General features: G+C 41.3%; 1 protein-coding gene across 1 annotated transcript in view; it reads right to left on the bottom strand.

Annotated features, from left to right (window-relative positions):
* Window positions 1-16,402: 16,402 nt before the first annotated feature.
* GALNTL6 (polypeptide N-acetylgalactosaminyltransferase like 6) overlaps window positions 16,403-23,741 on the bottom strand; it is a 541,487-nt gene continuing 534,148 nt past the window's right edge. The window contains exon 12 of the mRNA XM_044430819.1: window positions 16,403-16,573. Coding sequence (XP_044286754.1) covers window positions 16,403-16,573 — 171 coding nt within the window. The remainder of the gene's footprint in view (window positions 16,574-23,741) is intronic.

Raw genomic sequence — 23,741 nt, 5'->3', positions numbered from 1 at the left:
TTCAACACAATAAAATTAAATTAAATACAGGAACATAATAAAAACTTCATCAAAGAGAAGGCAGTTATGAACAAATGGACCTTTGGGGTTTGTTTTAAGGACAGTTAAAGATCCTTACATATTTCAACAGAATTCCACAGGCATGGAGCCACTACGAGAAAGGTCTCTCTCTCATGCTCACAAACCAATTATCCTTAGAGGTAGCAGGCATGCAAGTAGAGATTCAGGAGCTGATCCCAAAGCAGGGCACGCTGGTATAAGTACAAGCAGACCATTGATAGTCAAAGAAGGTAGGAAGTGGGCAGTTCCATTGAGACCTCTCCTGCCAACAGGTTGGAAGGACTGGGACCTAATTGCATAGCAGTGTGCAACTGTAGATGGAATGGCAAAAATTCCAGGGTGTTAGTCCAGATTAGAATGAAGAATATCACAGATGAGACATTTTAATGAGACTGTAATTTCAGCGGGCAAATTTTCATATGGAGAAACCTGCATGACATTCACATGGAGAAACTCAGGAAGAGGATTCTGGAATATAGTGTCAATTGCACCAGCTGCTTTCAGTTGTTATGGATCATGTGGCAAACAGAAAAGTCATACCATTAAAGGGGAGATTGGTGAAAGACAGGAGGCTGTCTGTGTGGGACAGCTGGAGAATAGCCTTTAAGGGCCTCTGTTTCCAAGCTCCATGATTCCACCAAATTATGTGCCAACATTAGCTGATAACTGAAATGTTATCATAGTGCATTTATGCATAAAACACTAGCTAAATAACAAGTGCATTTAATCTACTAACCCAAGGTTTAAAAACCAGATAAAAGGAATTCAATTAAAAAGAGGTCAGGATGTGTATATAATGTCACTTTTCCCTGCATGCAATTCTGAGTAGGATGCCACATCTAAAGAAATGGACACCTTCTAGTGCCCAAGCAACATTTTGGTTTCTTATTTTTTTCTTAAAAACCTGAGCAAGAATTTCTGTTCCAGTTCAAATGAGCTCTTGACTTGTGATAAACTTCACTGAAAAAGAGCCAACTACATTCAACATGCTCCCATAGGCCGGCATTCACTTCCAACTAGATGACAGTTGGATTACTTCCCATTAATCCACCAGCTTGTAAGAGTGTTGTTTCCTGTCACATGAGAATGTTACACTTGAAGAACTCAAGGGGTTCGGACCTTGTGCACATCACCCAATCAAGCACAACAAGAATGATACATACAGAAGTGTATTTTATTCTCAAGAGTAAAATCACAGCAAAATGGGACTAGGTAGTGATGACAAATGATGATTGGGTTGAAATTCCTCCTGCGAGCACGGATTGGCACACTGGAATTCAGGTGGTTTCCACACTTACCTGGGAGGCTGGGCTACCTGAGGTTTGGGCTAGGAGCTCTGGAGAGGGATTCCTCTTAATCCCTGACCGTGTGGAGGCTCTGGATGCACTGATAATGCTCGAGAGGATGACCAGCCTGCCTGGGCTGAATGTCAGCCAGCCAGCCAGCCATGTCCTGTAGTAAAAGCACTGCCCTATGCATAGCATTTGCCTTTTGCCTAGCACTGCCTTTGTATTTGTCTTTCTTCTAACTTCGGTGAGCAGCATGCTGAACCAAACGGACTCTGCTTTTGGAGGGGATGGCCCTTTCATGGCTAATTTGGTGCCCTCATTAGCCATGACTCTCCCACAAGGACAGCATTGATCGGTTAAGTATGCTACTAATCAAATGAGTTAAGAAAGCAGTATACTTTAAAATGATGCACTTCGGGGCTATAGTCTTGACCAGTGGTGGTGGCAGCAAGAGGAAAAGAAATGGCTCACATCCACTTGACATGGGGCCATTTGGGGATTCACCTGCTCTGGCTCCAGAATGCTTCTGAGCAGACCTTTATGTGGGCCCACTTGTTCTATTCCCTAAACGGATGCAGCACCAAACAGTATCCTTTGAGGAGTGGAACCAGGCTTACTATAGCTTTCTTTCCAAAGCTGCTTCCTTTGCTGCCTTTTCCTGAGAAAGGAAAGAGAGACAGAGGATATCCTTAAACTTTTCATCATTCCTGCCATTTTGATTCATGGTGAGGAAACTCTTTTGAATGCTAAAGTCCGACATAGATAAGGAAGGCGCTCTCTCTCTTTCTCTCTCTATATATATATGACTCTTCAAATCAACTCATCTTTTGTCAACTATCTTGGTTACAGCATGGTGATAATCATCTTACCTGATTTCTGGGAGTGCTGATTTACTTCATTTGTGGCACCATTTCTGGTCAAGCAGACAATTACCATCATTGTAGCTACTTAATAGCATCTTTTTTTTCTTTTTCTTTTTGGAGGGGTGGTGGTGGTGGAAGGAATTCTGTTCAATTCTAGTTTTGTGGGTTGGATTGGGACTTAGTCATGTTTAATTTCCATTGACAGCAAGTTAAGTTAGCCATGACTAAACTAAGTCCTCTTGATTTCAGTTGGTCTTTTCTTAGTTGACTATGCCTGAACCCAACCTACTGATCAAAAGTGGGATTAAATATTCTGATGAATAAGCAAATGAAGTCTGGATTGCTTTTATCAGTATTATGTGAAGTTGGTGCAAGAGTCAGTGGGGTATAAGACAGAGGACTGCAATCCTAAATACACTGAACAGACCATTCCTAAGAATTAGGACTGGAGAGAACCTGACAAATCTCTGTGTTCTGTTTATCTCTCTCAGCTTAATCTATGTCACAGGGCTGGTGTGAGCACAAATCTCTCTGTCCTTCCCTCTATCTCTTTGTATGCAGGGAAAGAGCCATGTGTAGCATGGTAAGCTGCTTGGAGGACAGGTGAGATAACTATTTAGAATGCTCTCTGCTTCCAAGTTCTACATTTCCCTTTATAGTTAACAGCTTCTCAAGGCTATCCACAGAAAGCCTGTTTTTCCTCACTGAATTAGTTAATTAGAAGACAAATTTGTTTCTAGGAAAGGGTTTTTTTCATTGCCCTTCACACTATCAATGTCTTCGGGCTTTGAATTCCAAATGACAAAGAAGAAAAGTGCATCTATGGTTCATACTTGATCTAATTCAGGCTTTGCTATTTATCATATTTTGGAGCTACAACTATTTTAGTCAGATCCTTTTCTAGATGGCAATTTTACTAACTCATTCTTGTTCCCACTTACTCATTTGCAAAGAGTAGCCCTCAGCTTTCCTTGGACTCCAGTACCTATTTTTGTATGGGCTTTCTTCTTTGCAAATGGCATTGTGTTAAGGCAAGCAGCATGGTATTAATCAAGGCAAGCACAATTGAACTGCCTATAACAAATTAGGCTCAGACAATTGAGTAATTGGAGTGATTAAAATGGCTTTCAACTAGATAGTTATCTTTCATGACTTGCTGATATTTTTAGTTAGCATTTGATTACAGGCTTCTTTCCAAATGCCTAGAATGTGTTACTTTAATGGAAGTTTCTGTTCACCTATATATTTTTAAAGATATTGATAATCAATGCTTGCTTAATTGAGGCATCAGAAGAAAACATGTTGCTATAAAGAAGTAATAGCTAAAACTATCCCAAATGGAATGGTTTGAAATCCAGCTGATATCAAGGGCACAAAAAGTCAGATCCTCCTCCCCCCTCCCAATTATTGATAATTGTGGGGGAGAGAGATGAGAGGAAGGGAGCACTAGGTCTGGGAAGGGCTTGACTGGGTTTGGTCCCCTGGCCTGAGTTTCTGCACATTTACTTTAGCACCAGTTTTTAGCATGAATACATTTTTTGCATGTAGGCATTTATTATACGTTAATCAGTCCCATAACAAAAGGGGTTTTTTGGTGGGGGCAGAATGCCTAAACCTAAAATAATAAAATATAGTACAAACAGGGAACAGTATATTAATTTTTAGCTGGGACATTCCTGGAGATGCTAACTGATCAGGGAATGAACTGTAGTGGCCCAGGGCACTTATCTTAATATATTTCTGTACTGCCCAAAAGCTGAAGTTCTCTTGTTGGGAAGACCCACAATATGTTTTGCTATTGCCATTACTGTAGTGCCGGGGCATGGTGGTGTGGTGGCTTCACGGTGCTGGGTGTGCTGACGAGAAATGGTTGACACTCGGGTGGTTCGAGTCCGGCCCCATGTGGCAGAGTGAGTGCCTGTCGCTAGCCGCTAGCTACCACCCACCCAGCTGTTCAAAAGCATGCCAAGTTGTGAGTAGATAAATGGGCACCACTTTGGTGGGGGAAAAGCTAGCTGTGTTTGTGAGGAGAAGCGAGGAGCCAGTGCTGGGCTTGCCCAGATGCGAGACAAGGTGGGCTCAGCGGAAGAAGCCCAGACGTGCCAACGATACCCGAGCACCAGCTGCTCTGCATGTGTGTGGAGTCAGTTCACCCCCTGCAGTGCGCACTGGATAGGCACACCAGTGAGAGCAGAATGAAGTAGCAGGTCGTAAGCAGCCCAACTTCTACTATGTGGTAACATTGTAGGTTCCTGGCTAAGATGTGACATTGCCACCCGCGACATAAATAAATAAAATGCGGCAGTGTTGTATTGCTGGTGTCTGAAGCTGCTGCCTTCCATCCTGGGACATGCCGTCTGACACAACTGGGCTGCACCATATTTCTTTTTCGCACTGACATGCTTATTTGCCATTGTATACATTTTGGAGGAATGGCAAAACATCTGGAACTTCCTAGGAAGCAGGATACAAGTAGATCATAGGTATATCCTGCACACCTTGGAACAAAGTTACTTGAGGTATGTCTTGGAGCACCTTTCACTCTTTCACTGTAGGGCAATATATATTATGTAAATAAGCCTGTACAGCCTAAATACTTGCTGAATGCAGTATAACTTGTCAGGCATATGCCAGTTCAAGACACTCATGTAGGTGGACTGCAGAGAATGTCAGCACCCAACCTGGCAAAGCTATTTTGTGGAAAGGTCAAAAGCCTGAATGAAAGTAGCCAGAAATGTCTTCCAAGCAAATATTCTCAAAGGTACCTAGCATGCAAATGAAGCATACAACCGTAGAAATGGCACCGGGACCCTGCATAGCCATAAAACAAAGTTACCCATTTTTAACAGCATTGATCTGAACAGTTTCTTTTTTAATGCTATGGGAAATATTTAAGCTGACAAAAATAAAACTACATTTTCGAGTGGTAGTTATTAATTCTGAGTAAATGTTGCATTTCAACAAAATCTTTCCTCACATTTAGCTCCTGCATTTTAATAAAATGAGACAGAAAACACAAAGAAGAGGGACAGCATTTTTATTCCATATTTTAGTATGTTCAGCAGAGTCTAATACAGACATGTACTCTTGGTTAATCCTTTAAGCTTGTCATTAAAAAGTTATTTTGAGGTGGCCGTTCATCACTGATCAGAGTGTCTACATCCATTATTTTCACTGTATCTAAGCCTGGCCATCAACCAACCACAGTAAGGTATGCTTTTATGGTTTTGCTTTAAAAAGATCTGTACAACTGGATAGAAACATATCCAAATACCTTTTACTACACATGGTACTGAAAAACAACATTTTCCTTATCATGAAGTGGTCTAGAACTAATTATAACAACAAAACTTTACTCAATTGATTTCGATCCACAGAAAATGAGCCAATTAAGATCAGCCTGACTTGTGCTCCCAGAGGCTTCTGGGAGTGCGATTTGGACCGCAAACAAAATGCTTGTTGCCCACATAAACTATTTTCTTGCAAAATAGCTGCATTTCTAGTCATAATAGCAAATCTAGTGAAGGTGGGGGGCACAAAGCAGACCACATTGAATGTAAATTGCTCTCTCTCTCTCCACTTAGCTGTGCCCCCTATATATTTTTATGCTACTGTTTTTGATACAGCGATGCACAGTGGAGTAAATCCAACTGGAGTTTAAATACATTTTGAATCAAACAGTGCATAAGGTTTCTTCCTAGCTGCCTACGCTTGTTGAATCTCTCCTGTGTAACATGTATGCTGCTTAATCTTCTTTCTTTGGAGTAACTGAATGTTTTATTTCCTGGCTTGCTTGGTATCTTCATTCCTTTTGGGCATATCCAGTGATCTAGCATTTACTCATTAGCCTTCCCACATTGCCACTTGAATGCAGCGTTTTGTTTGTGAAAGCAAACAAAGTTTTTGTTTGTCTCTGCACAGTTATTGTTTCTGGGGAGACAATCTATGGCCATGAAATGCAGCCAATACCTACACAGGCTATGTGCATAGCATCTTGAGCGCCATGTTTGTTCCCCTACTGATAACTACAGGATCAACATGTGCTGGCCTTCCACAGTCCATCTGGGGATGTCCTAGTCTGATGAATGAGTGTCTGCCCTGTCTGGAATTGCACATCACACATGGAATCATTAATGGTTGTTATGTGGATGTGCCCTTAGTTTTTTGGAAACAGAAGCTCAGCTTTTCAACTGTCTGCAAATAACAGATGGCCAGACCTACCTAGTTGTGATTAGAAACCTATGGAAAATGGTGTCATTGCCAATACCTTTTAGTGGCTTCAAATGGTCTTTTAATTGCGCTTAGCCTTGCAGGAATGTTCTTGTAATTCACGTAAACCCAACATAAATGTTGGAATGATGGCATACAGTAGCACACCAGAGCATGGGCATTCTGTGTGGTGAACGTATAAATACGGGTGGTTGTCCATGCTGGCTAATCTAACTCAACAATGAGAATCCAAGATATTAAAAAGCTTCTCCACTTAATTTTTTCATCTCATTTAGTGAAATAATTGTAACCTGATTGTCTTCTCATTACAGGAAGGACATAGCCAAGTTAGAGTCAGTGCAGTGCAGGGCCACAAGGTTGGAGGCTGGTTTGCAGGGGATGGGGTATGAGGCGAGACTGAGGGAACTAGGTCTCTTCAGCCTGGAGAAGAGGAGACTCAGAGGGATCTGTTGGCAACATACAGGTATGTGAGGGGATGTCACATGGAGGCCCCATCAGTGAGGATGTTCAATGATAGGCTGGACATGCACATGGTGTGCATGTCATGAGCGGAGCCAGCTGGAGCCAGGGTCAGACTAGATGGCCCAGGAGGCCCCTTCTGACTCGCTCTGTTTCTATGTTTCTATGTTTTTCCAGTTCCTGTGGAAACAGAAGGAAAGCCTCCACTTTGGCTTGAAATATAGTGATGGTACAGCCTTTTACCTTTCCCATAGTAGCTGACTGGAACTATGGACTTCTAGCATTTTCCTGTATATCATGCTAGGACAATGTAAGGCAGAAGAAGAAAAGGAGACTGACTGTGAGATGGATCAACTCCATAAAGGAAGCCACAGCCTTGAACTGACAAGAGCTGAGCTGGGCTGTCAAGAACAAGGCATTTTGGAGGACGTCATTCATAGGGTTACCATAAGTCAGAGATGACTTGATGACACAACAAGCACAAAAGCTTTCCATTATATTTTATTCATTTTAAAGTTGTTAAAACTCTCTGGATTTTACCTTTTCTATCTGTCATAATTCAGAAGCTCTTACAGCTTTCTTTTTCATTTCTCCTATGGCATGTAGCATGTTATTCTAACCACCCACATTTATTATTTCAGTCAAGGGCAAACATGATTGAAAATGAGTGCACATACCCTTATTTCTGAGGAGCAAATGGAACACATTTCCTTTCATGTTATTGCAGTAGTAGCCACTATCTGGCACTGGTAGCTTGTAGCTAACCATATGCAGACTTATGGGGCAGTGGGAAACTTGTTGAGACCTCATTTCTATATAGCCTCAGCCCTGGGTTCAGAAGGGCAACAGTGATTTTCGAGTTATTTATTTGATTGCAAATAGTTTGTATTAGTGACACTGAACCACACTTTCCAGTTAAGTTGCTGCTTACTATTCATTACATGGAACCATTCAGACAAACCGTATTAAAATAAATATAGAATGTCTGCTCACTGGAGAAAAAAGCAGATTAAAAAAGCAACAATAAAGCACATATGCTAGTCTTAAGGAAGAAACATTAAGCAAGCTGGAGTTGATGACCAGTGCTCTTCAAACCATGCCCCTTAACTTAATTGGTCCTGCTGCCCTGGACATTTCTGTCCTTTTTCTATGACAGAACTGATATCCCAATTCCCGCTTCTCAGATCTGCCTTTTGCTCAGCCAGTGTTCTTGTAAATAAATACTCACCAACACCACTCTCCCCTGTGCAAAAGCAGCACTTGAAAGACTTCTTTGGGGCACTTTCACTCCTTGCACACTCCAATGATTTCAGACATACCGATGAAACACCAGCAACTCATTGCTGTTTTACGCCCCACAAAATGGAGCACATTATAAGGACTATTCTTTATGACCCAACAATCTCACTCATCATTTCAACAGGACTCCTGTGAGGTTGTCTTGCACAGAATCTACTGAAATGAATGGAGAATGTGGTTTGGTAGCAGAGTTTGTGGGTGGGTGGGTGGGTGGGGGCTTCATTCTAACTTGATAACCACAAGGTGGTTTGGTGAATGAATCGTCCTCACAGCTAACCAGAGTTGGCCTGGGATTAGAAAGCAGGCTAACCAGTGGTTATCGAAAATAGAAGGGAACATTTCTGACTGTCTTGTTGTAGCTATGCCAGGGGAGGGGGCATTCATTTCATTTATTAGACAGCATTTATTTTAAAAGCCTAGCTTGGCTCACCAGCTTATGCACAATGTTTCAGTTCAGAAGCCACACTGGGTCAGTTTGCACAATCAGAGAAGGAAAATGAACCACCTAAGCTTAGTTTTCTGTCTCACACATGAGCCACCAAATAGCCATTAATTGCCTCTGCTGGGAAGGCTTTGCCATGTTTCCAATCTGGAAAGGGCAGAGACAGTTAGAAACCAATCTGCAAATCTAGAACAAGCCATGGATTCTGGAAACCTCCCTGCCACTCCACCACTGGGCACAAGCAACACAACTAACTGTGCCTGGAGAGAATAATTATGGCAATTTGGTGACACATGGCTGGCATGCATGGACCGGGAAAATAAGCTACACTGGCTTATTTTCTTTCCCTGATCATGCAGACCCAGTCACAGTCTTATTGCTTTGTGTTCTTTTGACATCCCAGCTATTATTTTGTCACAGACTTCATTAGACATGTCAGGGTTGGGGTATGGAGCTACGATTTCTTTTATGTGAGGCACCTCAGTGATCTAATAGCTACCATAAAAAGAAAAGAAAAGAAAAGAAAAGAAAAGAAAAGAAAAGAAAAGAAAAGAAAAGTAAGGGGATCTTTCTAAAAAGCTTTTTGAATTATGAGCATTATCAACTGTTTTGACTAAAAATTGCTTCTATTGATTGAGACAAATCTTGCCATGGAACATTTGAAAAGAACTCCTCCTATGTGGATATAACTTTTATTGTTAACACAGGAAACATGAACGTCCCAAATACCTGGGGACCCCAGTATAGTAGAAAATATCCCCTTTTCACATCAGCCTCTCAGAAATATGGGCATTTGGAAGCAGCTGAGTACATTTTAGCTTGTTTCCAGATAAACATTTCTGCCAAATTATTTGCTCTTTTTGCTAAGTTGTCTTTCTCTGTTTTGCAAACAAAGTATTTGTGGCAAATTGAAATACAAATTTATAGTCTTTTTAAATAGAGTTGACTACTAAACAGGATATATCCCATGTGCTAAAGCTGGACCATATTCCAATGTAGACACACTGTACAATTCTTATGGAAAACCCCAAATAGATTGATAATTAAGCAAAATATTTCAAGAAATTATTTGAGTGGGCTTTGGATTCATGTTTCTTGCACAGCAGGGCACCATTCTGCAGGGCAAAAAAACTCTTGCAAAATTAAAGAGAATGTCAAAAACAGTCTGTGATATGGCAGGAGTGCTCTCATCCAGGGAAAATACCATGGGGTATATCAAGCCCTTGGATGTGCCTTCTGCATCTTGGTGGATCCCAGTAAACAGGATTAATTATACACCCAGTTGAGTTCAATGTGATTTTGAACAGAGATAAGCATGTTTTGCATTGTAGCCTTAATTATATGGACAATAAACAGATTTAGGAATATTTAACTTTTAACTTAGGAATATTGATCACAGCTGGCTTGGATGAGAGGAATCACTAGCTGCTAAGCTGTTTCACAACTACTATAAGCTGGCATGAAGATTAATGCAATGAAATCATGGCTTGGTTCTGTAGAAGTTCTTTTACTGTCACAGGAAGTTTGCCAAGTTGTTGCTCAAGTAGAAGAATGGACAGTACCTGGATTTACTTCCACTTCCTCTGGTAGTACCCTAACATGATGTGTAAAAACAGTTATTGTAGGGTACTCTTTTCATTAAGACTTCTATGGAAAAAATGCTTGGTGAACACCTCCCCTGCCCCCCAGAATTAGAAATCATCATTTTCTTGACAAGCTCACATAGCACTACTCGTGGTTTATACCATCAATATCTTCAGCAGAGTCAGCCTTTTTAACAATCTGTCCAAATTAAGCCAAAGTGCTTAAATTTTTAAGTTGCCTTGCTCATCATGAAGAGAGTGGGAATGTACCGTAACAGTGTTTTGTTCAAATAGTTTACCATAATTGGAATGGGAAGAGAGTTCTTTGGAACATTTATCAATTCTTTCTTGAAGGGGGTGGAAGCTTTTAAAAATGATTTAGCTGTTGGACTGTTTCTCAAACAGGTGTTAAGCACAGTTGAGCAGCTTCTAGGCAAGCAAGTTTTAAAAAAAATCCATATAATGCTAGTGACAGCTACAAAACAAAATGGCTGTAATTCTGTTCTCATCTTGAATGTTTCGAAGAAACAACTTTTACTGTAGCCTACAGATATTACCTGTCTTTAAAAATGTATATTGGCTTTTTTCATGTTTCCATAAGAAGAGATGAACACGCAGATACAGAAATACAGATTTCCGACATTAAGCACACAAGCAAAATCTCCCACCGCAACTTTGTCCTGTCCCTCAATCTGGCTACTGATGGGAAACAGATATGTATTTATTCCCCTGCTTATCAGCTGCTGGAGGTAATACTGCCAGTAAATATGACAATTCCAGTTGGTGCTTGTTGCAATGGGATATTTGTCCACTGTATAACAGACTAATCACAGCATATTCATTTTCTTGAGCTAGTAGAACAACCATTGTTAAGGTGTCAACTTGTCAGCAAAATCAATAGCAATTTCTTCAGTGCCTATCTATTTTAAGAGAAGCTATTTTAACACTAGGAACCATTCTGAAGAGTAAACATTCATTTCAAAGATTTAAAGAGCATTTCATCTATACACTGGGCATTGACATGTGAACTACAATTCACTATTTAGTCATCAAAGCATTGTACTTGATATCAATCCTGAAAACAAAACACACTCAAGCTTTTCCAGAATCAGATCATTGCTAATAAGAATGGAACCCTTGTTACAGTGTCATGACCTGGAGAACAAGATTGCTGACTTGCAATGTCAATAACTTGGACAGATTAAAGAGCTGGTATTATTGTCTAACTGAATAAATATTTGACACCTTTTATTTCAGGTCAAGGTATCAGCATCAAAAGGAAATGGCTTTTTCTTAAGTGGTACGTGATTTCAATTAATGCCTTCCCCATACCCCTAAAGAACTGTGTCTGGGTTACCTTATGACTTCAGCATTAATCAATAACTTTGGATGCCACATATTATGCTGATGTGGGAAAACATGTATAATATGCGGTTAGACCAGCATTTTAATGATACACCAACTCCAGAAAACTTTTAATGATAGCTGAGCGTGTATGGATTCATCATTAAAATTCATGAAGAAAGTGTTATATGGAACATTGCTCTTGGGATTCAAAAGAATAGTTGGGCATCTCAAACAGTGGTCATGATCCAATGTGGACTTGGCAAACTTGTGGAGGTCTGCTGGCCTCAGTAGTCCTGGACATGCCAATATCGGATAGTATTCTGTGTGTGGATTGGGACCCCTCCCCATCATTTTTAGTGACTGCAAGTTAATTATGAAGCAAATGTAGATTAATTCTGTTGTAATATTTCCCTGCTTTTCTGCTACGTAACCTTCCCTTCCTATGCAAGGGAAGCTGTGCTAGAGCCAGATAGTGCTACGACAAAATTTTCTTTGAATCAGTTTTTATGTTTTCCTGCTCTTTAAACAAAATTTAAAAAGCTAGCACCTGTTTAAAAACAGAAGCAAAACTGCATGGTCACAACATCATATAAATAATCTGTAAGCAACCATAAATGCATAATAAATAGCTCAGGTGAAAATGTTGTACTTCTTTGATTTTTTTTTTCAAAATCCTACCAGACATTTCTTTCTTCATTCTTTTCCTACTATTAAGTTTGCATGCCTTACCCAAGATAGAAATCTTTGGGTGTTTAACTCCTATTATGAATGCTGTTGAAAGAAGGGTTCAAACTTTTTTTTAAGACAAGCCTACAACACTGTTCAAGAGAGTTTGGGCTGGGACATGTGTGGAAGGAGATGAGCAGAGGCACCTGGACAGGGAAACAGAACTCACAATAGAGTCCAAGGTTCAATAGTGAAGTGCAATAACAAAGTTCAAGCTGCAGTCACAGAACAGGCGAAGGGCAAGAACCAGGAAGACAAACAGAGGTGCAGGTACCTTAAGGCAGGATAAGTGGACAGAATACCCAGCAAGGCAGAATACTTGGCAAGGGTCAGGCAAGATGCAGGTGCTGTACCACAGCCTGCAGGCAAACCTGCATTGCTGAAGCAAATGGCAAGGCAAGGGACATGGGAAGGCAGGATATAGCAGAAATCAAATGTAGAAAAGGCAGGCAAGTTGCAGGAGCTGGACCAACCCACGGCCAACAAGAAGACCCATGTTGCTGAGGTAAGACAGCAAGGCAGGATACAGGTCAGGCAAGATGCAGGAACTTCAGCAAACGGGAAGACCTGTGTGGCTGAGGCGACATGGCAGGATGCAGGAGGCACTGCATGAACTGGGTGAAGCAAGGGGCAGACACTACAGCAAACAGGAGGACTGGTAATGTGGAGGCAACATGGCAAGGCGGAAGATGCAGTGAGGTTCAGACAGGAGATAGGCACTACAACAAACAGGGAGACCTGTGTTGCTGAGGCCAGTTCTGGAGGGAAGTGCTTGCTCTTTTCTAGCTCTTTCACCAGGGCTCCCAGCTGATGCTCATGCTTTTGCAAGACTGTTTCAATCCTGAACAAATTAAACTGCTTAACTCATATTGATGTCCATGGGACTTAAGCATTCTGTGTGCAGGTTCGCAGCCAAAAGTGCTAAAAATGTCTCCTTGGTGATTTGCAATACAACTATATTTTGGGAAAACCATCCATCTCACAAAAGTCTTTATCACAGAAGAATTTGACATTCAGTTATATGCATGTGAATGGCATAGATGCCCTGTGACCATCCTACTATTTTTTGTAGCCACTCAGCTAGTTATACAAGGTACTTAATTTTGCTCTGCCTTCGTATCTCATGCTCAAAGAGAATTGGCCATCTAATTCATTTATTACAAGGAGAATCTGCAAGTCTCCTTCTTGAGGTTGAGTAGCAGTATATGAAATAGCACGTCCAGTTCATGGAAGATGAATCAGTAAAACCACTAGTGGTAGAAGAGAGACAGTTGCTGTGAATAGCTGGGATTGCATGCACCAGTCTCTGAAACCTGAGAATTCTCACTTACTGTGCTGCATGTAAAAGTTTTACTAACACAGAAAGTCATGACAGAGATAGTACATAATACATGTACATGACTAAGAAAGCCAAGACAGAGCGATTCCAACTAAAAAAGATGCTCAGAACTAATTTGACATGCAATCTATCTAAAACTGAAAGCAGCATCTCACTTATCTTCTGTCAAATGCAACATCTGTACTCTAGGTTTATTTTTATTGTACATTTATATCCCATATTTCCTTTGGCAAGAAAACCAAGGCAGTTTACATAGCTTATTTTCTCTCATTTTATCTTCACAACAATCCTGTGAGGTAGGTCAAGCTTACAATCAATGTCTGGTCCAAAATTACCTAGTGAGCTTCACAGGCTGAGTGCAGACTTTAGCTCAGACTTCCCTAGTCCCAGTCCAGCTCTCCACCTGCTAGACCACAGTGGTTCTCCTTTAGCTTTCAGTTTTTGAATGCCAAGATCCACTGAAAATTGAGTGGGCTGTTCCTCTCATTGTTATCTGCTCATTCATCTATGTCAAGGAAAGAGAATGGTATCTTCAAACAATTTTTAACCTGCTTCTGTTGCTCGTATGATTGAAATAGAAAGTCTGCAGAGGATATCCTTCTAATTTAAGGATTATATGAATAAGAACATTTTGGTATGAACTGAAGCTATTTAAAAGCTGGAAATGGTTTTCAGAAATGCTATGAGTTGTAATAAATGTATAATTATTTTTATCTTGTTTCTAATTTCTCTTCCACCTTAGGGGCACTTTCGATGTGCTTTTAGGGAGCAATGCTATTAAGAGTTAAGCTTCTGAACTCCGCCTCTTACACCCCAAATGATCTGCTGCCACCATGCCTCTCATTCTGATGTTCATCTAGATGGACTTTTTCAGCCATCTAGAAAAAGTGCTAAGTGGGGGACAGGGAGGCTTAGATGCAAACAGGAATTGGTGTACATCCTTGGTCCCAGTCTCCTCCACTTCCCTCCAGCATGTCCCCTTTTTCTCCTCCCTGAGCTGCATTTGTAGCCTGAAGGGAGGCAGCTAGTATGGTTTTTCCCACACCAGCTGCAAGGTAGGCCTTTAGAACCCCAGCTCCAAGATCACAGGATCTCAGAGCTGGCACTCTGCAAAATTCTTGTCCCCCTGACGACAACAGGAGGCCATAAAGCTTGCCCTTGTAGCATTATAATCCACACTTTCTGCATTAGTGGTACTTACAACACATTTACAATTACTGATTGTGTGTTCTTGTCAACATGCTCAAAGGAAACATGTGCCAGAATCAACTAAACCTGTTCAGTATCATTTCAGATTGTTGATGTGCATGCGCCTCACGTTTGCATTCCTGTACCAGAATGCACAATCAGCAAAATCCTCCTATATATCTAGAGAAGCACTGAAGCATCATGAAAAGGTTGCAATGGTTTAGTTCAACCACATGTGATTCTACTGATGGGTAAACTTGGTTCCCAAAAGCAGGTTGCTTTCAGAAGAGGGGTAGTATTTTTAAGCCGCATGTAGAAAATGTTTGGATTTTTTTCTGTGAACTACAGAAAAGCTACAGACCATGATATACGAAAACTATTTCTGCTCTTATGATGGTATTTACTGAAACCTTTAGCAGTAGCCCAGATTTTCTGCTGCTACTCTGCAGAATGTCCTGGTAGCTTCATAGAACTCCACAACTAGATCCGCGCAACGGCCTCCACAAATTTAACTATTCCAGCAGCTCTCTGATCATGCTTGTTCCTTTAGCTAAAGGCAGATCATTCATACTTAGTTGGCCACAAGCTCACTGTACCTTTTCTGTTGGTGGATGTATTAATGTAAATCTACTTATAAGTCTTTTATTGAAAGGTGCCAGGAAAGAAATGTAGGCTTCCAAGAGGAAATCTTTTCTGCCAGCCTTGCATTGTGCTGTTTTTAGAAATGACATATTCCCTTGTTAATGATAAAGACGGATAGGCCACTCCATGATTCCTGGCTCATCCCATAAATGATGACTTGATAGCTATATGAATGATTGCAGATGATGGTTCAGTAACACTGTTTAAAATGGATAGAAATTTTATTTACTTGCTCGGATGGGAATTCTTCTTTCTCCAGCTGCAGAAGAGAAATGGAACTTTTTGACACCTTACAGTCATTTTCATGCTTCATTCAAAATGCAACTCTAAAATTACTTGTACACTTTTAAAAATCATTCCCATTTCAACAGTGAAAAGAATTTGGGAGGGAGGCTCTTAACATTAGCTGCTCTGGTCCCTTATCTAAACAACCCTCTTGAACCTGACTTCCACCAAGGGAATGAAATGGCACTCGAACACGCACTTGTTCACAATCCTGGGATGCCCCCAGTATCCCATAAAGGTTGCTAGTTCTATGCCTGTGGCATCTGAAGATCCCAGTAGCTCTCATGCACTCCATATATCCCTCATAAGTAACAGCAACTATTCATAGCTACTCACTATAGCAGGGTTTGACCTGAGAAACTCTAACATTATTAACACGGAGTGTTTGAAACATTTTTTAAATAAAGTTTCCCTTGACCAGCAAGGGAATTATCAGCCAGAAGGCCTCAGCAGCAGCTGGTGAGGTTCTTAGCCAAGTCCTTCAGATATTGTCCATCCACAATGACAGCCCATTGGCTTCTGCTCTGGCATTTACTTAATCTTCAGAACAGATTTCCTGGCTCTAAGAAACTTAATTTCTGACTCCTTTGACCCAGATGCTGGTCAAAACGCTGTTTGCAATCTGTACAGAACAGTCTGTTTTCTTCTCCCTAAGAGATGGTTTTTTTGCTGTTATTTTTTTCTAAAACAGTCATATTAATATGCTCAAAAATCCACTGTTGAGTTTCAGATAAAGGATCACATCTGTTCATGAAAATCTTCTTCTCTGCTGGGTTGCAATCAATGCAGCTGCTGCTCACCGGATGGAACAAAGTTTTGTCCTGTAGGGATGAGAATAAAAGAGCATTAAAGGCAAATGTCAGCTGATTAAAAATGGCCATGTTTTCCGGAACAGAGATTACAACAACCCAAGTCAAGCTTCTTCAAGATTTGAGTGGCTAGCACAGAACCACTTAGGGAGAAAATAGCTCCTGAACTATTTCCAGCAGTGCCTAGAGTAAAAAAGTTTCCTTTCTCTGCTTTCTTTTTTACATTAAAGAATACAGGCAATGATGCAAAAGATAAGCAGTGAATGCGTTCTTTTTTAGTGGGAATTACTCATAGAGTGTTAACTCTCCTGTTTTCTACAGTCCCAACTCAGAGCCAACACCCTTGATCTGGGTTGGTTTTACTCCTACACCAGGCTCACGGCAAATGGTTGTACAATAATGTAGCGAAGCAGCACAGAAAGACAATAGCTAAGGACCAGTTTACACCAGGATCCCCATCGTTTTTGGATCAGTGGACACATCTGGAGTGTTGTGGGTGCTCTCACAAAATGTTTGCCATGGTGTGTGTGTGTGTGTTACAAAATACTCTTTACCAAGAAGGCAAACTGGCGAGACTAATAGCAATGGAACTCATCCAACAAACCGAGTCAAAGGCACAGCTCCAAGATGCAAATCACCAATAAACATGGTGCTGGAGGACAGTGTGTCATTTTGCAGCATGCCAGCCTCCAGTTAAAATAAATACATACGATGAAAAGGGAGTCTGGCATGCATCGAGGGAAGTGCCTGAGGATACCAACCAGAGATCCCAGAACTATGCAGGGTATAACGTAGCTGGCTTCCTATCATTCTGCAAGCCCGACAAAACTTTCCATTGCACAAGCAGTCACTCTTTACACTTCCGTACTTCTGCAAATCTAAGCTTAGTGGGCTCTTCTCATGCACATAGTTTGGAACATAATTTCTGCTAGTGCAATGTCATTTGTTCTAGTGGAATGACAGCTGAATATTGGAATATTGTCCCAGCCCCCATTTTTTTGTTTTGTCTTTTGTTTTACTTACAACTCCCTGATCCAGATCAGAACCACCATGCATGCTAGAGAAATCCATTGCCACTGCCACAGGATCCCCAAATTTTGACCCAAAGTTTAAAAAAGGGGGAGGAGGGGCCTCTGCTGGCATCTATGAACATTTCCTCTTTCGAATACTCGGGTGCAGGGAAGGGTTTCAGAAAGAAGTAGCTGGGAGTGGAAGGCCTAGCCCTCCACAACTTGCATGCTGCATTTCTGATCCACAGCTGGGACCCACATGTTTTCCTGTGAATGAAAAAGGAGAGGGTCCCTGTGCCATATGCCCAATATCCAGCTTATGCCTCTGCCAGTTCTGGTGTGCAAGTAGTGGGCCCTGCTAATTCAACTGCGCTGCCAGCACGGAAGTGAAGTCCTTCCTAGGGGAAGTCCTGAAATGAGCTGAAACACTCATTCCTTGAGTGGTGCAAGTTGCCCAATCTCTCCTCCATTTGCTCCTGGAAGTGCTAAGTCTCTGTTGTGCAAATGCTGGGTCCGTTTGTGGAAAGGAATGGCCAGGGTCCAACAGAATGGATGTGGATGTAAGCAACCCATTAGAGACTATGTATCTAATGTATTGTGTAGTTTGACGATGAATGGTACACCACATGGTTTGCATGAATAAGGCACACGTTTCTGCCTCTGGAATCTCCAGGTAGGGCCAGGGATAATTTTGAAGTTAAAGAATGCTGCTGCAAGTCAGTGTAGTCACTATTGAATTAGAATGACCAAAGGTCTGACTTGTATAATGCTGCTTTCTAATAGCATCTCAGAAATTTGAAATGTCATCTAAGTGATAGTTTCAGAATTCCAACTGAATGGATACTGGAGGGAAAGTATGTTGATGGTATTTAGTCTCACAAATAGTACATTCCAGAAGATGGAAAAGCTATGGCTGTGAAGAGGGTGTGGCTGTGTGGAATGGTGGGATGGATAGCTATCTTCACGCTCTGCAATACAGCCAAAATCAAATCAGTTCCTTTACATTCCAAAATGTTGTTTCTCATCCACATGTTGCTAGACCCAAATCTGCAGTACTTCAGAAATCCAAGGAAACAGAATCAGCTAGACCTCCCCCTGAAAGCTTCTAGCACGATAGGACAGCTCCAGTTCATGAGTGTATTAGTGTAGACCAAGGATCACAAGGATGGCAAAGCTAGAACAGTATGCAGCTTCTGCATACCTCGTTCTTTTCATACTGTTTAGCATCGTTCTTCATGAGAACCTCAAGGAAGAAACAGCAGAATCATGGAGTCCAAATGAACAACAATGAACCGAAGTAGCACTCAAAACAGGTGATAGACATTTTGTAGATTCTGGCTTGGGCAAGTCAACTTGAAATGTTATATTGGAACAGTACTCATAAGTGTCTACTGGTTGGGAGATGTTTAAAAGATTAAGGCCTGGTTCACGCATTCATGTGCATCACTTGATTATTCACAGAAGAACATGTGAACTGTCTCAATTCAAAATCATTGTACGTGGTGAGATATAAACTGATCTGTGAGTTCCACTTGTGATTTTTGATCTGTGATGGCTCATTCAACCATGCTGCACCATCTGATGCAGCAGTCACGACATGATGCATATCCACACATAATCCAGCCCTGATATTTGTTCAGCTGATCATACAAAACTGTTGGTGTCCACTGTCTATGCTGTGACAAGTTACCATAGTCCCTTCTCTTCCATACTGACTTTCACTGGGCACTTCAACCCTCCACTTCTGTGCCAAGGAAATCAAAATATGTCAATCAGAGAAAATGAAGAAGTTTTGCGTTCTTTGCTGATTGCCTAGATAATTTCATGAAACCTTTCAACTGACTATACATGTCCTCTGTCCTGTTGGAGCTTTAGTGGTAGAAGCCAACAAAATTTAAGTTTACACAATATGCATCAGAATAGGCTAGGATGACAGAAAGTAACAAAGAAGGAGAGGCAGGACTATGACTCAGGGGATGCATGACACGGTCAACCTGTCTTCTTTTACTGAGAAGTCTCCGAGCATTTAAAAACTTATCTTTACCAACTGTGTAGGCTGAGACTGACAGGCTCTGATAGCCATTAGTGTACAACCTCTGGAAACAAGTGAGTTGCAACTAATGTGAAATTCCATTGATTCCAAAAGGATATAGTTGCAAACAACTTTATCTGGCTCCACCAAGGGCCTATTGTGTAGCATGAATGAAATATCTGAAAGCAACTTTGGCATCACTCTTCAAATGGTGAATGTAGCTAGTGAGTGCTGAAAGGGTTGAAGCCAAAATAAGCTTTAATAATAAGGAACAAGACAGTGGGAATCAGCCTGCTTGGGGAACCCCAAAGCAAAGCAAAGCAAAGCAAAGCAAAGCAAAGCAAAGCAAAGCAAAGCAAAGCAAAGCAAAAGCAAAAGCAAAAGCAAAAGCAAAGCAAAATCTTGTCTTGAACACAGTTACACACAAGGGGGGAGGAATCCCCTTAGCAAAAGAACAGCCCAATTAGAGCTGAGCATGCTCAGTAGCCATAGAATGTGGAGTGCCAGTTGGAAAGAAAAATGGAAAATTGGGGCAGGGCAGTAGTAGAAAGGCTAGCCAGACCTGTGAGTAGGAATTGCACCAGTTCAGAGGCTGGAATACACAGCTCCATTGAGTTCTAGGTCTCATGTCTGTAAACTACACTGCCAACTTGCTTTTTAAATAAGCTGTTTCCAATCATGGCAAAACAAAGTGAACAAAAACAAAGCCATGTCATTCCATGGAAACAAACATGTGGATTTCAAAATAGCATGCCCTGCTTTCTGAAAATTGCTGAAAAATTAATTCAGGTAGGTTTACAGGGGGATCCAAAAACCTGTGTTCAGTCAGTGGCTCCCCCTTCCTTGTTAGCAAAGTACTTTGAAGGAAGCAGAATGAGGACCATTCAGATTAGCAGCATTTTCAGAACTGTACCATCATTGGCCACAGTGCTGCAGGAATTTAAAAAAGAAAGAAAGAAAAATAGTGAATGTTTCTTCTTGTACATATTAGTTATTTCTGGGAAGGACAAGAAGGCTTTCTTTTACAACTTTTTTGCAGAGAAGGTGGTTGATTTCCGAAAGATACACCCTTTCCCCTAAGATAATGGACTTACAGGCAGGCCTGGGCAGTTCAGGTAATTGGTAATGAGACAAGGTTCTTTTCCCTTCTTCTAGGTCATTGCTTTAACTATAGCCAAGGTCAGTAGTCAACGAAAGCCATTATCATCTGACGGCTGCAGTCATTTCTGTGAAATGAGTTGGTAGTCTCAGTATAGTCCCAATAAGACTAAATGTCCACATGATAAAACACACCATTAGAACCGATATTCACACTGAGAGCTTTTCCAGGGAAGCGAAGGGTGTGATCCACCAGGCACTGCTGCGGTCCTTCCTCCATTCGTTATAACGGAGGTTGATTTAATGGACTTGATGGAAGATGTGTGGCTGCAGTGTTTGATGGGATTGCAATGTGCCTGGTCTGAATTACTCATCAATGTTGCGTCTGCAGCTCTGGCAGAGGTCGCATAAAGAAGTCACACTGGGATGAAATGCCTGAATCACAATTCTAGTCTCTCCCACACAACTGGGCTCGGCGCACAAAGCAGAATTACATTCTACTGCACAGAAATAAGAAATCCTCTGGCAATAATTGTTAATGGACAAACGCTTGATATTGAAAACCATCTCACACACATATGCCTCAGTCTTGCAATTTACAAGAATGCCTCAGTCATCGGATAAGGACTCAAAGCTGTGTGCTGTGGCCTTTTACCAGACTGGTCTTGCACATAGGCTTTCTGGTAGGAATTTCAGGGCACCGATGACCTCTTTTGGGGTAGGGGCAGAGAGGAGATTGAATCTAGATCTTCTTTCCTTCTACTTCCCAGTAGCTCTTCTGAATTGTTGATGTTGAGCATTGCCCGCCATTGATTTGAACAACAGCATACAAGCAGCCCATTGCTGCATGCAAGGACCAATGCCTTTAACAAAACCAAGAGATGAATATGACTTCCTTAAAATAGGGGTGCAGGACCTCAGGCCTGAGCACCAAACCTGGACCACAGAAACTCTCACCTGGCCTACGAGGGTCCCCAAATGGCCCCTTCCTGTGGCGCCCATCGCACACAGACACTGATTGTAATGGTTCACTGGCTATAATGAAAAGACTCAGTTGAAGGCAGTAAGAGTTGTCAACTAAAACAGCCTTGTATTATTGATACTTTGGCCTTGCTCTCCTTTCACTTTCAGCCAACAGACCACCAGGAACATGGCTCCTGACAGGCTGGAGGAGGTTCTGCATCCCAGCATAAGAACATTAATCTGGGGGACTGTGGCGGGAGTAGCATTTGGCAAAATTTCAAAATAAAGCATTAATGAATGTAGCTATCTAGCAATCCTGCTCATGATTTGGTATATGAGTCTATCTGAGAGAATTTTCCCATGTAATAGTAGGCTTCTCCCTGAGAAATAAATGTAAGTGAAAATTAATTAATGTAGTGAAACATAGTAAATAAGAAGTAATAAATACATTTCTCATTCTGATGGCACAGTTCAAGTTATTATAGAGATTGCACAACTGTGAAAGATTTTAGCAGAATAGGTTACTAGGATGCTACCAATTTATTCAGCGATGATTTGAATACCATTATATTCAAATGATTTACATATATGATGTGAATATAATCAAAGCTGAGCAATGTTGGCAATAGGTTGTCACTAAAATCCATTTTTGCTGCATGAAATATATAAATACATAAATGTTCAGTAGATGCCACTGTAGATAGAAACCACTGAGCCCCTAAATATTAAATGACAATAATTTCAGCTAGACTTAAGTATGATTAATGTTCTTTCTCAAAGATATGAAAAGTTTGACATATCTGTCACATCTTTACAGACTTGCTGCATAGGCTTAGTGCTTGAAAAAGAATGGTGGGCTGATTCATTCATGTACTACATTTTGTGAAGTAGGTGACCAGAAGAAAATCTGAAGGAAATAACAGCCCAAAGTCAGCAAAGAGCCAATAGGTTCATGATATACTTCACAGAGGCTCATTGGCTAGATGCTGTGATTTTGCAAGTGGCAATGAAATTGCTTTCAGTTGAGAACTTGTGATGTCTCCAAAGATGCATACACATGTTTTCATCACAAACATGATCCTCCACAATCCCGTGACACTGCTCTAAGTGCTCTGACACCAGGCACTAAGTGTTCTGCACAGGATCTTGATTTGCTTCTCTCACAGGTCAGGTCTGGTTGCGAGCAGACCTGAATTTGCATAATAAGCCCTAGCAACCACCCGTACATCCCAGTGGAGCTACTACCAGCAAGGAATTATTTCTCTGGCCAGCCATGCTATGGACCATCCTGACCAGAACCCAGCTGGGAAGGAGCTTCCAGGCCAGGGTGAGGCCTTTTGCCTGATCATCAGTCCACAGGAGTGCGCACTCACGTTGTCCTTCTTCACGGTTAGCCCTGTGCACTTGGCTGCTCCGGCCTTGTGCTGTTCCTGGTTCATGCTTCCTGCTCCTCTGAATAAATTCCATCACCACCATCATCACCATCATCATCATCATGATTATTGTATTTATTTCATTTCTATATGACCTGGAAATGAAGCTCTCTACGTGGTTTACAAGAAAGTATAAAAACAATAAAATGCAATAGACAAAAACATTAGCAAAAATTAAAAATTAATTTAAAATAACATAAAAGACATTAAGACCCATAAAGGTAGTAAAAAGACCCAGCCAAGAATTTTAAAAAGGCTCCTGGATAATCATGTCAGGCCTCTGAATGGCCAGGGAGGTCTTTAAAGGCCTTTGCAAAGAATGCTGTCTTAACCTGAAGCTTGGAGGCAGGCTCCATAGGTTGAGCATAGTGCCTGGTTAGACGGGGGTTGGAAGAAGTACTTTGATAGGTATTGTGGTCCCAGGCTGTGTAGGACTTTATAGGCTAAAACCAGCACCTTGAACTGGACCAGAAGCTTACAGGCAGCTAATGCAGGTGGACCAGAACCAGTCTTATATGACCAGAACCCAGTTATTAATATTGCTGCCGCATTCTGCACCCTGCAGCTTCTGTCTCAGCACTAATTTCCCCTGGTTTTGGCTTTTTGGATGGTTTGTATGATGTCTGATCCTGGTTGCTGTATTC

Source organism: Varanus komodoensis, unplaced genomic scaffold (assembly GCF_004798865.1).
Source record: "Varanus komodoensis strain SLA01 unplaced genomic scaffold, ASM479886v1 scaffold21, whole genome shotgun sequence".
Lineage (NCBI taxonomy): Eukaryota > Metazoa > Chordata > Lepidosauria > Squamata > Varanidae > Varanus > Varanus komodoensis.
This window is presented reverse-complemented; position numbering and strand designations above follow the sequence as displayed.